The sequence below is a fragment of the Lygodium microphyllum genome, chromosome 27, assembly GCF_053477565.2.
Source record: "Lygodium microphyllum isolate KBCC chromosome 27, Lygodium_microphyllum_v1.1.10, whole genome shotgun sequence".
NCBI classification, from domain to species: domain Eukaryota; kingdom Viridiplantae; phylum Streptophyta; class Polypodiopsida; order Schizaeales; family Lygodiaceae; genus Lygodium; species Lygodium microphyllum.
The window spans coordinates 84,309,448-84,328,537 of record NC_141161.1 but is presented as its reverse complement, the minus strand read 5'-3'; the positions used below and the strand labels follow the sequence as shown (position 1 = coordinate 84,328,537).

At 42.1% G+C, this 19,090-nt stretch overlaps 1 protein-coding gene across 3 annotated transcripts in view; it reads left to right on the top strand.

The window, feature by feature from the left end:
* The first annotated feature begins 6,890 nt into the window (after positions 1–6,890).
* LOC148012546 (putative histidine kinase 4) overlaps positions 6,891–19,090 on the top strand; it is a 62,679-nt gene continuing 50,479 nt past the window's right edge. For 2 of the 3 annotated variants that reach the window (XM_087668844.1, XM_087668843.1), the window contains exons 1-4: positions 6,891–7,363; positions 7,476–11,014; positions 11,101–12,123; positions 12,996–13,112. In XM_087668844.1, coding sequence (XP_087524970.1) covers positions 10,655–11,014; positions 11,101–12,123; positions 12,996–13,112 — 1,500 coding nt within the window. In that variant the 5' untranslated portion in view covers positions 6,891–7,363; positions 7,476–10,654. The remainder of the gene's footprint in view (positions 7,364–7,475; positions 11,015–11,100; positions 12,124–12,995; positions 13,113–19,090) is intronic. The other variant, XM_087668842.1, reaches the window with a different exon arrangement.

The window sequence follows — 19,090 nt, the reverse complement described above, 5'->3', positions numbered from 1 at the left end:
ACAAAAACAATGGTATTTTTTCCCAAACATTGCAAGAATAATCGCGATAACCTTTCCATCACATATTTTCTCTCCCCCTTGGGATCAAAGAGCGATACTATGTAGAAATTTTACTTGACTTTATCTCCCTTTCTCTTAAGGCAAAGAATGTGACACAAATTTGTAATGATGCAAGACTATCTTCTAATGTAAAATGATCCTTGAATTATTGTGTGAGTTGTAATCGACTCATGGTTTGGCAGCACAAGGTAAGCTCCTTGACCGTTATTTTATGCAAAACCTTCATAGGATGGATGCAAGACTTTAATGCAATATCAATTCGTGTACCATCGATGTATGTTTCATATAATCTTTCCCATGCATATACCGTCTATGTGCATAGCCCTTAAGGTAACCTTGTGAACCCTAAACAATATTGTCCTAAATATAGACTAATTGAAGACTTATCGATGCTTAATACTTTAGAATCTTATGTGTTGCTTATGCTATGCATGGATTTGTCACATAGGAACTAGTCACAGCTTTACTGCTCTTGATACAAGCACTTTGCAAACTCCTTCTTTTGAATATTTGGGATGAACTTTTCCTTTTAGTTAACCTATTCTTGTGTGGCATAATATGGGTCTAATGCATCTCATGCAGAAATCAAAGCAAGTAGTTAATGCTTTAAAATTGTATTATTTACATTCGGTATTGTAATTGTATTGGCGGTGATATCCTCACCCGAGGCTTGCGGATTGGGGGATTTCCACCTACAACTGACTTTCTTTGTTTGGGGGGCATTCTCGATCTTCCTCGCTTCTAGGCATAATTCCCACAAGAATTCAATAGTCTCCTTCTCAAATAGTGGGGGCCAATTGGGGGAGAAATTGAGCTTGCGAGGTGGAGGAAATCTCACGAGGAAGGGGAAAAGATGTGTGTGTGTGGCCACCCTCTTATGAGGGAAAAGGGAGGAAGAACCTTGGAATATTCCCTCTCTCTTTCTCTCTCTCTCTCTCTCTCTCTCTCTCTCTCTCTCTCTCTCTCTCTCTCTCTCTCTCTCTCTCTCTCTCTCTCTCTCTCTCTCTCTCTCTCTCTCTCTCTCTCTCTCTCTCTCTCTCTCTCTCTCTCTCTCTCTCTCTCTCTCTCTCTCTCTCTCTATGTGTAGCATGCCAGGGCGTCAAGGCCTCTTATCCCCTTACGATGGGGGGGGGGGGGGGGGGGGGGTTTGGTAACGTGGCCTCCCCCCTTAGGATCGTCATCTTCATTGTCGTCTTCCACCACTTTGACTTTTTTGTCATCATCTACCACTTCTTCTTCCCCACCGTCATCCACTTCTTCCTCCCTCATCATCATCAACTCATCTCCTTCTTCCTCGTCAACGTCGCTTGCTTCCTTCCCCCGCCACTTTTCAGCAACAACAGGGCTGGGGGGAGGGTAATAAAAATATTTCCTTTAATTAAAAAGGGGGCGGAGGGGGTCCTATGCGGGGTGGGGATATTACATTTACTCTGTATATATGCCTAACTAACTCTTTTGCTAAGAGATCTACCCTATGGTCCATTATCAAGGATAGAATCACCAACTCTATTAGTGGCCGACTAGAATATGACTCTTAGGTCGGAGGATAGGTCACATGATGGAGATTACATGATCTCAATGGAGTGTGAGCCTTAGAATAATATAGAGCTATCTCACAAACTACATGATTTGGCCTTGATCTTTGGGTGACTTGGAATAATAGGCATCTTGATAACACTTGGTGAGCATATAGATTGGATAGATTTTATGCAAATATAGACACATGGTATATTGGTGGAGGAGCAAAGGTTAGATTTCTCATCTTTGAGACATCATTTAATCACCTCTTGAATCTTGGCATCATTCAAGGTGGTTTTATTCAATAGAATCACTAATGGATGTCCCCGTTCAAGTTTAATGTCTCCTTCCTTAAAGACAATAAGTTTATGACCCTTAGGATACTTGGAGCTCTGATCATGATCCTATGGTTTTCCATGATTTTAGTTGGCAAAAGTGTTGTTGTTGAGGCCTTTGGCATGGTAGGGTGGTGGTTGTGGCCAAAAGGAAGGCATGCAATATCATCTCAAGTGTTCACGATTCATTGTTGAGCGTCATTAAAATCAATCCCACACATCAAGTATTGCAACATCTTCTTGTATAGGTATTGAATGTTTCACAAAGAAGTAGGAGGAGACCCATGTCAAAACAACCAAAGGTCAATTGATAGGTTTATGGGAGGTTATGGGGATGGCCCCATGCCTATGTTCTTTAGCGCTCTAAAAGCTAAACACAAAAAGGAGCTAATTCTCTCTCTAGAAGATCAATTTGGCAACATAGTTTTTTATGGTCAAGTTGAGGACCACATGGTGGATATTATTGGAAGTGAACCTCCTATGATGTTTCACTATGAGACTAAAACCTCTACGTTTTTCAAATATGTGACCAATCTCATTCCTTTTGAGGAGGCCCTTCTCGTTGAAAGTTTTCCAAAATGAGATTAAATTAGTTTAGAGACTCTATGAAGCATGGTAAGGCCCTAGGCTTGGATGGGCTTCCCACTGAAGTCAATCCAAAGCACGTGGAAGGTTAGCTCATTTGATTTATTGGATATGGTTAATTGGGTGATTAAAAAATTCAAGTATTTCCTTGAGAATTGGAATAGAGAGTTGATTAAAGTGGCCCTAGAATCTATTAAAGGAGCAAACCTTCTCATTGCTATCCTTTGACAATGCTTCCCTTCTCTTATAAAATCTTGGCTAAAGCCCTCACATGTAAAATTAAGCTCTTATTGTCTAAACTTGTGCACCTGCACTAGTTTGGATTCATACATGGGTGTAAAACACAATATGCTATATACTCAAGTCGATTTTTTCTATTGACTGTGCTTTGTCTCAAAAGACTGAGGTCATTCTAGTGAACATGAACCTTGTAAGGCATAATAATAGGTCGATTGGAAGTTCCTAATCTTTGTGCTTCAAGCTTTTGGTTTTGGATGTGTTTTCATTAGGATGGTATTTGGTATTTTTAGCAATACCTCAATTGCTATCATGGTCAATGGGTTTGTTTCTTCTCTTTTTTCCCTTAGAAGGTCTATTAGATAGGGTTGTCCCTTCGCTTCCTTGCCATTTTCCCTTATTATTAATCCTCTTCTACTATTCAGGTGTGGGGGGGGGGGGGGGGGGGGTTTGGTAACGTGGCCTCCCCCCTTAGGATCGTCATCTTCATTGTCGTCTTCCGCCACTTTGACTTTGTTGTCGTCATCTACCACTTCTTCTTCCCCACCGTCATCCACTTCTTCCTCCCTCATCATCATCAACTCATCTCCTTCTTCCTCGTCAACGTCGCTTGCTTCCTTCCCCCGCCACTTTTCAGCAACAACAGGGCTGGGGGGAGGGTAATAAAAATATATCCTTTAATTAAAAAGGGGGCGGAGGGGGTCCTATGCGGGGTGGGGATATTACATTTACTCTGTATATATGCCTAACTAACTCTTTTGCTAAGAGATCTACCCTATGGTCCATTATCAAGGATAGAATCACCAACTCTATTAGTGGCCGACTAGAATATGACTCTTAGGTCGAAGGATAGGTCACATGGTGGAGGTTACATGATCTCAATGGAGTGTGAGCCTTAGAATAATATAGAGCTATCTCATGAACTACATGATTTGGCCTTGATCTTTCGGTGACTTGGAATAATAGGCATCTTGATAACACTTGATGAGCATATAGATTGGATAGATTTTATGCAAATATAGACACATGGTATATTGGTGGAGGAGCAAAGGTTAGATTTCTCATCTTTGAGACATCATCTAATCACCTCTTGAATCTTGGCATCATTCAAGGTGGTTTTATTCAATAGAATCACTAATGGATGTCCCCATTCAAGTTTAATGTCTCCTTCCTTAAAGATAAGAAGTTTATGACCCTTAGGATACTTGGAGCTCTGATCATGATCCTATGGTTTTCCATGATTTTAGTTGGCAAAAGTGTTGTTGTTGAGGCCTTTGGCATGGTAGGGTGGTGGTTGTGGCCAAAAGGAAGGCATGCAATATCATCTCAGGTGTTCACAATTCATTGTTGTGCGTCATTAAAATCAACCCCACACATCAAGTATTGCAACATCTTCTTGTATAGGTATTGAATGTTTCACAAAGAAGTAGGAGGAGACCCATGTCAAAACAACCAAAGGTCAATTGATAGGTTTATGGGAGGTTATGGGGATGGCCCCATGCCTATGTTCTTTAGCGCTCTAAAAGCTAAACACAAAAAGGAGCTAATTCTCTCTCTAGAAGATCAATTTGGCAACACGGTTTTCTATGGTCAAGTTGAGGACCACATGGTGGATATTATTGGAAGTGAACCTCCTATGATGTTTCACTATGAGACTAAAACCTCTACGTTTTTCAAATATGTGACCAATCTCATTCCTTTTGAGGAGGCCCTTCTCGTTGAAAGTTTTCTAAAATGAGATTAAATAAGTTTAGAGACTCTATGAAGCATGGTAAGGCCCTGGGCTTGGATGGGCTTCCACTGAAGTCAATCCAAAGCACGTGGAAGGTTAGCTCATTTGATTTATTGGATATGGTTAATTGGGTGATTAAAAAATTCAAGTATTTCCTTGAGAATTGGAATAGAGAGTTGATTAAAGTGGCCCTAGAATCTATTAAAGGAGCAAACCTTCTCATTGCTATCCTTTGACAATGCTTCCCTTCTCTTATAAAATCTTGGCTAAACCCCTCGCATGTAAAAAATTAAGCCCTTATTGTTTAAACTTGTGCACCTGCACTAGTTTGGATTCATACATGGGTGTAAAACACAATATGCTATCCTCAAGTCGATTTTTTCTATTGATCATGCTTTGTCTCAATAGACTGAGGTCATTCTAATGAACATGAACCTTGTAAGGCATAATAATAGGTCAATTGGAAGTTCCTAATCTTTGTGCTTCAAGCTTTTGGTTTTGGATGTGTTTTCATTAGGACGGTATTTGCTCTTTTTAGCAATACCTCAATGGGTTTGTTTCTTCTCTTTTTTCCCTTAGAAGGTCTATTAGATATGGTTGTCCCTTCGCTTCCTTGCCATTTTCCCTTATTATTAATCCTCTTCTCATGAGAATAGATAAATGATGGCATTTGTCTCTTACCAACAAGAAAAATGTTGTTAAGGCTATCTTGACCTCTATGACAATCTTTGTGGGGTCCATCTTCCCCTTGAGTGAGACTTCTTGGGAGCAGATTGAGAAGACTAGCATGGAAGATGGAGGGTATGGGCTAGAAAATATTCATGGTAATTCAACTAGGCTACTTTCTCAGCCTTCTCAAAAGGATTTAGGTGAATCAATCGTAGTCCATTCTCTTAACAAATTGGATGGAGTCTATAGCTATACTTGGCAGTATTCAGCTTGGCATTAAGTAATTTGATGTGTTGGGTGATGGTCTCTCTAGTAAAATCCCCTAGTCTTAGGTTGGTTAAGGTGTGGAACTTGATTTTGAAGGACTCTCAATGGTCAATGAGATTTCAAGAAATGGTGATCCACCCCTTCTTTTTAACATCTAGCTCTCCTTGCATGCATATGATTTGCCTTACCCTCTATGGGTGAGTGCCCTAAGTTGTCAAAATCAATTCATCTAAAAGGTTTGAGAGCTTGGGTCAATATCTAGGATCTGTAAATAATTCTTAAAAGGACATGGGTTGGGTGAAGCACCATTTTGGACTCTCTAACAAAGCATTAGAATGGATTTTTTGGGTAAATTGTAAGTTGAAGGATCCTTGGTCGATATCCCTTGCCTTGAGGATGTTGCACCCAACTAAGTGTCTAATCATTAATACTAGGAAGAAATTGTGGTGATGTAAGAAGTCTAGAGACATTCAAGGTCCTTCCTGACGGGTTGCTATGGTGACTTGGGCCTCTTTGAAGAAGAGGTTCCCTTTGACTAAAGTCTCAACTTGGAAGAAGAGAATCATGAGAGCCTAGAAGGCCACTAGTTCAAATAAGATGAATGCTTTGCTATGGAGGTTAGCACTTAACAAGCTGCTAGTTAGAGAGAGGTTGGCTAAGTTTGTCAAAGTCTCCCCTTTCTATGTTTGATGTAAAAAGTAGGAGTATGCTGCTCACTTATTTTGGGAGTGGCCCCATGTCAAGCAAACCCAAAGCTCGACTTAGAGAGGTCGATCTCAAGGACTCCTTTGCAATGAGAGGACTGCTCTTTTTTGTGATTACTCTCATATGGATGATGCCACTATGAAGTTGTGGAATTTGCTTAGAGTGATTATATTATCCACAATATTTTGTGCTTAGGAATATGGCCATATTGCTTTTAGAGTTAATGTAGCTCTAATGAATAAGATTGATGCTTTGAGGTCTCAATTGTTGGCAGTCATAGGGAAGTTGAAGATTGCCCACTAGGCATTCGAGCATTTTGTAAAACTACAACTTAGCTCTAGACTTATGTATTGTTGCATTTTTATACTATTGCAACACTTTACTTAGATTTTTGGTAGTATATACTTACATAACACTAAAAAAAAGTATTGTTATTATGAGGTGATGTAATTAAGAGTTTCGTTTCTTAGGCATATTTCTATTGTTATGACGAATTGTAAACAGATTTGTTTTCAAAGATTAAACCTCTATTTTTAAATTTGTTTGGGGAAAAGTTACTTCTCACAAAAAATTAAATTATTTATTTATTAGTAAACCAAGTGGTTACCTTATAGAATGTAGGAGTTAAACCTAAGGCCTCGTGGTGACCAGGCATTCAACTTAATTAGCTGAGCCACACTAGAACGGAGCTACACTACTAGTGTGATCACAAATCTCCTCCTCCTCCTTCACATCTCTCTCTTTCTTTATAAAAGGAAAAAGGGCTCCTCCTCCTCCTCCCCTCTCTCTCGCACACAAAATGTGTTGGATCAAAATTCACACATTAATAAGCACAACCGCAGCCTTTCTACTATTCATAGAGTACCGTCTGACCCTGAATCGCGTGTAAGCTAGCTCTGTTTAGGGCCTAGGCAGTGGTGCGTGAGATCAGCCGATTCTTAATCCTGTACTTTGGGCGTGTCAATCTACCTGTTCGAAGTCGAGACAATGCAGATCACAGCAGCTTAATTTTACATTACTTACGTGAATCGGTAAGGCCTTTTGATTAGAATATCCAACTCCGTGACATCTTCCGACATGTATCGAGTAAATCATCATCATCATGAGCTCTAAAAAGGTCATTAGTATTGTTAAAAAGGGCGCTAATCACTCTTTTCAAGACCACTGGATACTGCTTTCCCAAAAAGAAAGGCCACCATCCTGCAGCGATAACAATATAGGCGACACTCTTACCAACAGAATAACGTCAAATAACGTAAGGGATTTGCATGTAAACCATCAGTCATGCCCTGCCACAAGCCTCAGTGACAGACATGGCTGCATCACAAATTTCTTATTAAATTCTAATTTCTGAAATCTGTAAGCAGGTGCGTGCTTCTTTTTGCAAACGACGAGGTTGAGTTGGGCAAAAGTAACCCTCAGAAAAGACGACAGGTTTGAGATTTGTGGGTGGGTGTGTGTGCGTGCGTGCGTGCGTAGTAACCAAATTACAAAACAATTCTGGCAAATCCAGATTCTCTTTCCCCCTCCTTTCGCATAAACGTCTCATCGTTTTCTAAATCTATGTCAATCTCTTGTTCATGATGACTCTCAGGATACAAATAGTAAATAAACTTCGTTGTGGCTGGCAGCTTTTTGATCGGATTGCTATTCTTATTGACTATCTTATTCAAAAGCTATTTTACAGACTACAGTCGATCTTACCAGGTGGCCAGATGGATACATAATAATAGAAGAATGGACTACATTAGATGGCTTTATCTCGAGACAGGTCTTCTTGACTCACAAGGCATGATGGAGTCGATGCAAACGAGAGAGAGAGAGAGAGAGAAAGGGAGAGGGGGCCTGGGGGGGGGGGGGGTGGAACTTTTTGAAATTCTGTCTGCACTAGTGACTATTGCAATATGGTTGGTTGGTGGTGGCATTGGAAATAGAAGAAATTAGGCCCGCTTGATAGGATTTCACGATCATGCAGCCTGCAGGCCATACATACAAAAACATCGCTTGCAGGGTTTAAACTTTAATGTTTGTGACGTTCATGTTCGTATCGTATCGTAATAAATAATTATTATATTACTAAAATGGGCTGCTGCGAGTTAGAAAACCACCTTAATCGGCAGTAAAACAAACCCTGGCGGCCCCCCCCCCCCCCCCCCCGGGGCGGTCTGAGGATTTGGACATAAACTTTGATAAAAATGCCATTCATAGTTTTCATGATCGTTCAGAACAGAAATTTGAAAAGGGTCTACAACTGCTTGCGAATCTAGTGGATCTAAAAATTTATGACCATTTTGTTATTAAAAAAAAAACGTGTAAGGTGCACACCCACAAAAGGGAGGAGCTCTCTGGAGTGTGAGCACTGAGGAGAGCCGGGAGTTCAAACATGCTTTTGCATGCACACTTCACTTGTGCCAGAAGAAAGGGAAGGAGCCGTCGGGAGGCTTCACTGTCTAGATTTTCATTTTCATTATCATAATCAATCTTAACAAAAGAGCAAACAATTTCTTCGGAAAAAACAAAAGGAACGCTAAAAAATTACATTACACTCTTCCGAGGTTTCCTTTTTGCAAAATACTCCAGGAAGTGATGAGCAATGGCCCATGGGGGCATCGGCTTGGAGCACATGATAAAAAACAAGTAGAGCAAGGAAATAGGAGGAGAGGGCGCCCAGCCTCCTCTCTCCTTTTCTGACACAAGGATATCAAAAAAGTGGAGATGGTGACGAGGGTGATGGATGGTGGTGGACCGTGGAGGGCAAGTGTGTTTCTTCTTCTTAGCATTTTACAAAAGCGTGTTTTTCTTCTCTTATTTATTCAGTTATAATAATATTTGTCGTTTGAGTTGAGGGAAAAAGGCATGCACATGCGGGCACTTGATTTTTGATCAGGCCACACATGCCATGCCAAGTAGCCTGTGAATAAAGCAAAGCGAACTCAGGAAGTGAAATTGAAAAACACACATCACATCAGGCTTGCAAAATGTTAGGTGTTGCTGGTTTGAGGCGGTCTCTCGAGTCTCCTCTCCTCTCCTCTCTCGCCAGTCGCCAGTGGCCAGTGGCCACCCCTCTCTTGGTGCTTGAGCCCGGCCTGGTATTGAATGCCCCCTTATTATTTTAAACCAATTTCTGTCTTTCTCTGTCTGTGTGCTGTGTGATTGGGTGGGAGTGGGTTCTCCCGAGTCCCGAGTTCTCCCCGGGCCGTCTCCCAAATTTTGCCCTTCCCTCTCTCTCTCTCTCTCCTCGGAGTCTGAGCATGCTTCTACATGTAGTCTCTCTCTCTCTCTCTCTCTCTCTTCTGTCTCTCCCAGTCTGAGCTAAGTTCTGCATGATGCTTCTCCCTCCCCGGAAACCCGCTTTCTCTCTCTAGACTAGTTTGAGTGCATATTCTTCCTTACGTTCTCATACTGCAATCTCTGTCTCTCCTCCTCTCTGTTCAATTGTTCTCTGGTTTTTGGTTCTCTTCTTCCCTCCCTTCTACCTGCCACTTGGGCCTCTTTTTTCCCTTCTCTCAGGAATACCTTGACATCAGCATTGGTACCCTCCTCCTCGGAATTCTCCCTCTGTGTGCCTGCCATTGCTTGTCGAAGCAAGCAACACACCCACTAACACTAACTCCCACCAACTCTGTTTAAACTCCCCTTCAAGAGGAAAGAAAAGGGTGGCACTGCTGCTGGAAATTTCTCTAAACACGCATTTTGCAAGCTAATCGAAGCAGAAATCTCGCATGTGCTAAACTCGCCACCTCCACCTGGACCAAAATTAACAAGCTAGAATGGCTACTCTTTTTGTTGGGGGCCTGTTTCTGCATGCCTGGGTTTTGCACGAAAATTCCTGAATTCCGACATCAGTTCCTGGAGAACTTGTCCTTGCTAGCATATTTACTGTGTTGTGAGTAGAAGTGGGCTCGAACTTTTTTCTTCAACCGATTGATCACAAAAGGTAGAAGGGCAAGGGTAGTCACTGGTCTCTACAGGAAACAGAGCAGCTGAAGATAGACGCTACTGGCTAGGCTTCAAGTTGTATTAAAACGAGCTCAAGTGCTTCTCTCCCATATGCGCAGGATACATGCGCGTGACAAACACCTCCACAACGTGCCAAAAGAAAAAAAGTTCCGAATGGGTTTCAAAATGCTAGCTTGGAACTAAGACTTGTTCCGCACACCCAAGTTGCTTCTGAAGAAAGAGAGCGCCCCCTCTCATGCTCGACAATTGTACTGGCACAGTGTCGAGGGCCGGTGAAGCATGATAAACACTTTGGTTTGCCTGCTTAGAAGAAGTTTTATGCATGCACCAACGTATACAGCAGAAGGTTCTGCTGAGCAACAAGGGTTTTTGAGTGTCAAGAACTCGTCTTTTCTGAAAGCTCAAAATCATTTATCTGCCTTCATGGATGTATTTTGGTCACATGCGTGGAATGCTGTAAGTCATTCAAGCACGTTACCGGTGGTATGGGTGGGCAGTCTGAAAATATTATTTCCTTAAGACCCGTGTCTAATGTTGGCCAACACCATCATCAACATACCCCTGTGTCTCATGGTCTCATCATAAAATGAAGGACTTGCGGTGGGGTTCAGCAAGGTGGTTTGTCACCAACATCGTAATTGCCTGCATATGTGTGGGAACTGGAAGGTTGTCAAACACTCAACTGATGGTGAGATCCGTGGAATCCCCCATATGGGCTCCCTCAGGGATCATGGTTGCAGCTGTTCTTATCTTTGGATGCAGAATATTCGCAGGCATACTTCTTGGAACCATCGGGATAAATCTTTGGTATTTCCACAAATATGCGCCTGAACATCGCCTGCCTGCATCACTTGCATTTGGCGGGTTCTCGTTGCTTGAATCTCTATCCTGTGGATGGCTGCTAAAGCATCCTTTGCAATTTAAAAATGGGCGCTTTCGGTGGCAGGTATTCATTGCTTATGGCATAGCTTTATTTCTTTTCTCTCTCATGTAATGGTAATGTGAATACTTGTGAGATATGCATGCCTGCAGGAAGCCAGAGAAGGCACACTCTCAGTTGATACCCTGCATGATGCCTTATGGCTGTTTATTGTGGCACCCTTTTCCACATTTATTGCGGGAACAGGAAATGCTATTGCATTATCTGCATTTCAGCTGGCAGATTGGGATCGCTTTCTGTCTGTTTGGCCAACCTGGGTGCTTGGTGATTTGTCAGCAATTCTCTGCTATATGCCTTGCATCCTTCATCTGTGGAATTACTTTCATCCTGATACTAAATCTTTATGCTGGGGTCAAAGCAAGCAGTCACCACAGATTGACCCATGCGAACAAGTTCGAGAAACACTGGAAGATAATGTGGGAGTTGTGCAAGACAACAACTTAGGGATTCTGGAAGAGTCACTTCGGATGGATAGAGCTTCTACTGGCTCTTCTTCCTCTAGGAACACAACACGTTTGTATAGATTGCATGATTGTGAAAATGTTGCTTCATCCAAGTCCATGGCTTGTGTTGATATTGAGAATGCCTTACCTGAGAACTGTCAATTCCGTCAAGATGCCGAGTGGAAGCAAGACACTCCATTGGGTATTTCGAGTCAAGGGAGGATGAGTTTGTGGTGTAAGGGTCATCTGTCACTTCGAAAACATCACAGGCCTCATGTACATGAAAATGTAAATGATGTTCAAACCAGGTTAGACAGCTATACAAGCAAGCCCAGCAGTTCAGGAATGCATGGTGATCAAGGTGCTGGCACTTCATCAGGGGCAACATGTGAAAAAGAAACTCCGGAGTTTTCAATCCAAACTTGCCTTTTACGGGTCACTGAATGTGTGGTGCTTTTTGTTGTCCTCATTGTGCTGTCTCTATTCATATTCTTCCAAAGAATTAGCAAATCTCAGAACACACAGAGACTCTCTTATCTGGTGTTTCCAGTTGTGATCTGGGCATCCTTCAGATTTAATCGTGTGGGCCTACCTCTGGCAGTTGTCATTGTTGCTATAATTGCAAGTGCTGGCACTGGAAGTGTTCGTACGGATCAAAGTGCTTTGTTACAGGTGGGCATTTTTGATAGCAAACCAGCATCTGGGTTATTTGTTTCAGCACCTGTCTTTGTCTTTTGCTTGATTAAAGTACATGCTCTCTTAAGCTACACGAATGTTGTTAGATCTCCAACAGCTCCGGTTATTACTTGTTAACTGTGCTTCTGGTTTATCTCAAAACAAAACTTCTCATGTTAAATCAGTCACATTGAACAGCTCCAGTTATTGGTTGTTAACTGTGCTGCAGGTTTATCGCAAAACAAAACTTCTCATGTTAAATCAGTTATGTTATTGGAATTGAGCTTTCTGAGATTAGTGGGATAGCTACAGGGCAATGTTAGCTAATATGCAGACCAACACCTGTGGGTTGCTGGGTGCATAATCCTCTCCAGTGTCTGTACATTCATCTTATCTCAAGAAGTTTGCAACCTTCTCACCTAATCATCATATGCCATATTCGTGCTGAGTGCAGATTTTACATGATACTGAGCTGGATGCACCTTTGTCTAATCGTACTTGTTCTAACTAGCATAGTGTCTTATGTGTCAGATTGTTATATACTGGCCTATTTCTGACTCCGTAACCACCTGACTCTGAAGCAATGTCTAATAATAACTTTGATCAGTAGGAAGGGACTTGCATTTCTGCACATTTTATTTGCTTATTTTAAATTAGTTTTCTGACCAGTTAGCTAGTCATTATTCTGGGATGTTAAGCAGGAAGATACCTCATCTCTGATATTACAACACATCTGATCGCAAAGACCAGAACAATGAAAAGTTCAGTTTCAAATTTTTTTCCAGTAGAGGGCAGCTGTTGACTTGTTGATTTTATGTGGATGGATTATCTATCCATCTATACATAATGGGACTTTTGGCCTGTTACAGGTGGAGATGTTTGTTTGTGTTTTAGCAACAGTAGCAATCACTTTGGCAGCAATAGTGCACGATCGCAAGCTTATGGAGGGGGAGTTGAATAGTATGAATTCAACCCTGGAGTCTCAGGTATGGTGCTCAAAGAAGCGAGCTCTAGCTGCAAATTTGTCTGCCATCTGTTTCTGTAGACATTTGTATAAAAGACCCTTTCATTGTATTGCTCTAGTGGAACAACTATCTTGATTTAGTGATGTTTTTTAAAGAGCAATTTTTTCCTCTTGCTGACATTTGGTGTAGATAGCAGCATCTGTCTTTTGTAGCTTAAATGGCTTAAATTTAGTTACTGGACCCATGGATCAGCAGTATCCATGTATGATGTCCTTGTAATCAACTAGGTGATTTATGAGCTTCCTGTACAAAGGAGTATGGATCAAACTTTTTACTGGCACAAGAAGCAAAACTTGTCACTGGATGCATTAGGCTACTAACTTGTTCAGAATGTTTTGACTCGAAGCAAAACTTATTGCTGAATGCAGGAAGATTGATCTACCAATTTATGTACATCTTTATGTATCAGTTCAGTATTTCAGTTGTTTGTCAGGCCAGAAAACACTCCACTCAATATGAAAGATTCCATTGGGTTGGAAGAAAAGAACCTGGTGTATTATAAGTCAGATAATCATGCAGTTAACACTGTGGGCCAGTAATCTGAGAACCAGTGAAATAATATCAATGCTGGAGGAAGTAATGCTGTAAAAACGTTTTTATATACTAGATTTCTACCACTCAATACGAAAGATCCCACTGGATTGGAAGACAAGAACCCGTTGTATTATAAGTCAGAGAATTATGCAGTTAACGCCGTGGGCCAGTAAGCAGAGAACCAGTAAAATAAAATCAATGCTGGTGGAAGTAATGCTGTAAAAAGGTATTGATATACTAGACTTCTACTGGCACCCAGGTTTGGTGCACAAAGAATGAGAAACCTGCTGCCTCAACAGTGGAGATGGTGCACTCACCTGAATGGGCAGGAGATTCTACCACCATGATTATGGAGCGGAGCGGACTATCTCACTGTTGATAAAGGAATAGCATTAAAAGCCATCTTGAAAGCAGTGATGGTCCATAGTGCGTTATGTAAGCGTGGGGAAGAACATGAGAATGACAATACTTTGAACTTAACTAACTTAATCAATTATCACCAGGAAAATTAGAAGACAGAGGGGGAGAGAGAGAAAAAAGAGAGATGACACCTTATTGAGAGGGGAACCAGCCCCTCCTTATAGGATTTTATTGAAACATGGGCACCAAGTGCTTGAACCATATACAATCACAATGGGCTGATTTGTTGCAATTTTGAAAATTAGGATTTTGAAACCCTAATTTCTGCATAAACTGTGCAGCAAGCTGATTTCCTTCTCTTTTGCTTTGATGAAGTAATTTCGCAAGTCATTTAAATGCGCACTACCTTTGTGGATAAACCCTACATTGATTGCATTAGATATTATACGAATTTGTAATAGTAGAGAGTAATGAGATGGAAGGTGCACATTATTGTAATGATGTAGCAGTGAATTATTAAGAATCAGGCTGGATGAGAAATGAGAGCTTGTAGTGCAGATGTAATTTATACATGAAAGTTGTAGAAATGGAAAGAGGATTCCAAGATGATTCATTTGATTTTAAATATGAGCATGCTCTGCAAATGATGATGTGGCACATGAAATGGCTTTTCATAGTCTTCCTTGTTCCCATTCCCCACCCTTGTTTCCCGTCCCCATTTCCTATTCCATGTGATAATGTGTGTTGTTGACATGGCAATATGTAGATTGGGCCTATTTGATTAGAAAAGTAACCTTTTTATTTTCACTTTTGAATATTAGAAAGATTGTTTGCTGTTTTAATTTTTGTTGTTAGGTTTTTAACTAGTTTAAGTTTTGTTGTTAGCTCTTTGTGTATCAAAAGTCACGAGCTTTTCGCCAGTAGGCTGAGATCATAAATATAAGGTGTGGGCTGTTGTTGGAATTGGTCATAGTTGGTTGCATAAGTCGTAGCTGCTCTAGGAGTAGGGTGTCGGCTGTTGGTGGAATCAGTCATAGTTGGTTGGATCAATTGTGGCTGCTCTAGGAGTAGGGCTGTCTTGGACATATAGTGGCTATTCTAGCTGCGTATATGGCTGCCTTGTGAGAAGACGAGTCTTGCTTGGTAGCGTTTGAGTGTGATTTTATTGTTAGTAGGCTGAGATTATTAAAACAAGGTGTGAGCTGTTGTTGGAATCGGTCATAGTTGGTTGCATCAGTTGTGGTTGCTCTAGGAGTAGTGGTTGCCTTGGATATATGGCGGCAATTCAATTCGGTTGCTGTGTGTGTCATTGCCTTTTGAGAAGATGAGGCTGGCTTGGTAGGGGTCGAGGTTGTATAGGCTGTGGATGTGGCCAGTTTGACAGCAGTTTTGGCTGATCGTGGCTATTGTAGGCAAATTGGGCTGTTCATGGCTAAGGCAAGGCAGTCTTGGCCATTGAGAGGACCATTTTTCATACTCTTGAAGAAAATTGTCTACATGTTTGTCGTTGGAAGCTGTGCGGCATTAGATTTGGAAGGCACACTAGTTATACTAGAGTGCTGTCTTGTATGTTTGGGATTGTGTTTCAAGGCTGCAGTGCAAAGATTGGGGTTACCTAGCAAGTAGTGATTATGTGTTGCTGGATTTGAAAAATTCCATCTTTTGTAATAGATGTGCATGGAATAAATTCAAAGAAATATTGCAAGGGATGCAAGGATTTAGGCCAATGGGTATTGGTGTTTGGGTGAAATTGTGACTCAGTGCAGGAGCTTTCTAGCTCCATTTGTCTTTGGTTTTTGCCCTATTTAAGTGCTGAATTTGTGTATAGTTAAAGTTCTATTGCCATTTGGTTTTGAAGGTTGATTCCATTGGTTTCATTATTGGGATACTATCAACTTTATCAAGGAGGTGGGTTTCAGTTGTTTGGGTGCAGACTAGATAGATTCAACGCGCTAGACAATATTTACCTCAGGGGTCTTCTACATATAAAAGTAAGGAGCAACCACTTGCTTCTCAACGATAACCAAAATATGTGATACAACTTGAAACAATCACTATTGGAGAGGATGCTGCTGCATTTGAGGTTCTTGTTTGTGGAGTTTTGGATGTGCTTATAGACATGTTCAAAGATGAAAGATTTCTTGCTATCTTTAAGGCTTTGGCTGAACACAAGAAGAGGAAAACCTTGAATTCCAAGTACAAATGAGGCTTTTGTTTATCTAGGGTCACAAAATCCTTTTCCACAAGTGATCGCATAGCCATAATGTCCATGTTAGTTTGGTGGAGGTTTGGTTTTTTAGGCCATGGTTGGAGGGTGTCCTTAGGAAGTCATGAGCTTGTAAGGCTACATTGACATTGGAGAGTAATCTTTGAGGTAGGTCTTTGAGGTAGGGAGGAATGCTGGTAGGAATCTAGGGAGACATGTAGACTAGAGTGCATATATGGATGTATAGAAATGTAACAAGCGGGATACACACCGACTAGGGTTTAGACACCCCGTCACACTGACCGGGGTATTTAAGGTGTAAGAGTCCCATATTAGGGCAACCAATTATTATCAAGATCACACTCTTCACCTTCACCTCCAGCTTCCATGGCTTCCTTCTCCTTTCTCTTCTCTTTTCTCCTTTTCTCTCTCCTCTTTTAATCTTCTTTTTTCTTGTTCTCTTTCTCTCTCCTCAGCTCTCTTTCTCTCTCCCCTCAGCTTCTTTCATTACAAGTGGTATTAGAGCTTCAGGCTTTGGTTTTTTCCTCTTTCCCCTTTCTCCCTTTTCAAATCCCAAAAACCCTAGTTACTCAGCTCACAGGTACAGGTACAGCAAGGACTGCAGTTAACTTCAGCTTTTTGGAGCAAGCAGGAGCTATGGCTGGAGACTTAGACATATCTGGAGGTAAAACGGTTAAAATAGCAGGTCGTCACTTCTTTCATGCAAATTTTAAGGGTTCCAGGCCAAGTTTAGAGTCCCAGGAGTTGGAAGAGGGCAAAACCTCAGTTACTTTTTGCCTCAGCCCTCTTTCTCTCTCTTCTCCTGCAAGCTGCCAGCCCAAAGAAACCCCAAGAAATCTAACTTGAAATCAACCAGCCCCGAGACTTCTTCCCTGACCTCCCAAGCTCCTGAACAAGAGGTGGACTGGGGGGTTTGCTGTCTAGGAGGCCTACAGGACAGCCCCGCAATTTTTGGCGCATTTTGTGCTGGCTGTCATGCTCCCTCCCAGCCCTCCTGCCACTTCCCCTCTTGCTGCCCTCCCCTCCCTGCCACTCCAGGGCACTGCTCCAGCACCTTGGCCTTCCCCCTTTGGCATCTTTGCTCCCGGGAATCAACTCCCATGGTGGACAGCAGTTGGGACTGTTTGAAACAGTTTGGGGCAGCCATGGATTCTCCTAACTGAAGCTTCCTCTGACCTGGAGAGCTCAACCCCACAACCCCTTCAGCTCGTGAAGGATTTCTCTTGTCCGGATGAAGCTATTGAGCTCAGCATGCATGGGAGCTTTGCGGGCAGCCATGAAAGCTTCACTTGAAGCTTCCCGTTCTTGAAGCTCAAGCTCGGGGATAAGCTTGGGAGCCTTCTTCATCAGCAAGAGCACTCAAATGCTGAAGCACTCCTCCATGGATGTCCAACCAACAACCGGACTTGATCAATGGAGCAAGCGGCATCATGGTGATTCGGGCTTCAACGGTCGTCACAAGCATTAAAGAGGTATGCCACTTTGATCTTAATCTCTCAATTTAGCCACTTGCTGAGCTTAGTCCATTGTTGGAGAGATTCAAGATTGCATACAAGCATCATACCTCTTCCCGAATTTTATTGTAATGGCTGACATTAATCCCTACTTTGTCTTATAATCTTGGAAGAATATTAGCCATTGTAAATTGGGTAAGTAGCAGCCAGTGAGTCACTGGACTGCCAAGGTAATCTCTACCCCAACCCTCATCATTCCTTGCATCTCATGAAAAGGCCCAATGTTTTCTTTCCAATGCATCTCATGCTGATTGCTAATTAAAAATGTCTGCCATGTATACTCCGGCTGAGGAAAAAGGCCGATGTCAGGCGAGGTGGTAAGACAAAAGAGAGGTGACCCTCCCTTACTACTTAAGACCTTGAAGGGGTGCACAACTCGGCCTGGGGGAAACTTTGCCCACCTCCCGGTGATCCGGAGCCCAATACTTGTTTGCAGGTGCAAGTACTTCCATAAGCCCCACTTCCCTATCCCAATGATCCCTCTTGAATACCCCGCAATGGTAATGGCACCCATGTATGCTACTTGAGGTATATGCAGTCAATGGAGATGTATGGCAATGAATGTACTTATGCATGAATGGCAGAGTTGATGGGTATGCAATGATGCTCGGGATTATGTTCAGTATGCTCTAGATGCTATTGAGGTGTCAAATCAGGCCCCTTGATCTATGCTCTATCTATGTCAGACATTGGCACTAAGGGATAGACACTGTTTTTGGTCATAGTCTTGCAGGACTGTCACAAAGATCCAATTGCAGAAAATTCTGTCCTGAATCTAGGAGTAAATCCTATAGCTCATCTTGAAGAGGGCTTCGTTCCCTCCGGTTTGCATAAAAAATCTCCCCAATCGGAGTTACAGTGTGAAAGTTATGCCCATTTTTGTGCACTAGGGTCACTGTGGACAGGTTGCAGACCGCTCTAGGACAGACACTATAAAACCCTTGTAGAAAATTCTGATCATTTTCTGTCATAAAGGTTAATAGCTCATCTCGAAGAGGCCGTCGTCCCCTCCGACTTGAGCCCGCCCAAAACCTCAGCAATCGGAGTTTCCTACTAAGAGTTACGCCCTTTTTATTGACAGCAGGTCCTGTGGACTGGATCGAGATGGCTGGCCAGAAAGGCAAAAGCAAGGCCCAAGAGGAACTCCAGAGGGAGATTAGAGACTCCCAGACCTCCATGAACGAGGAACCGAGCTCAGCGCAAGATTACCATGGTGACATACAGGAGGAAATGCCTGAAACAGACCCTTATGCCCTTCTTAATCACACCCTTTGTCAACATGAGCTTCGTCATATGGAATGCCA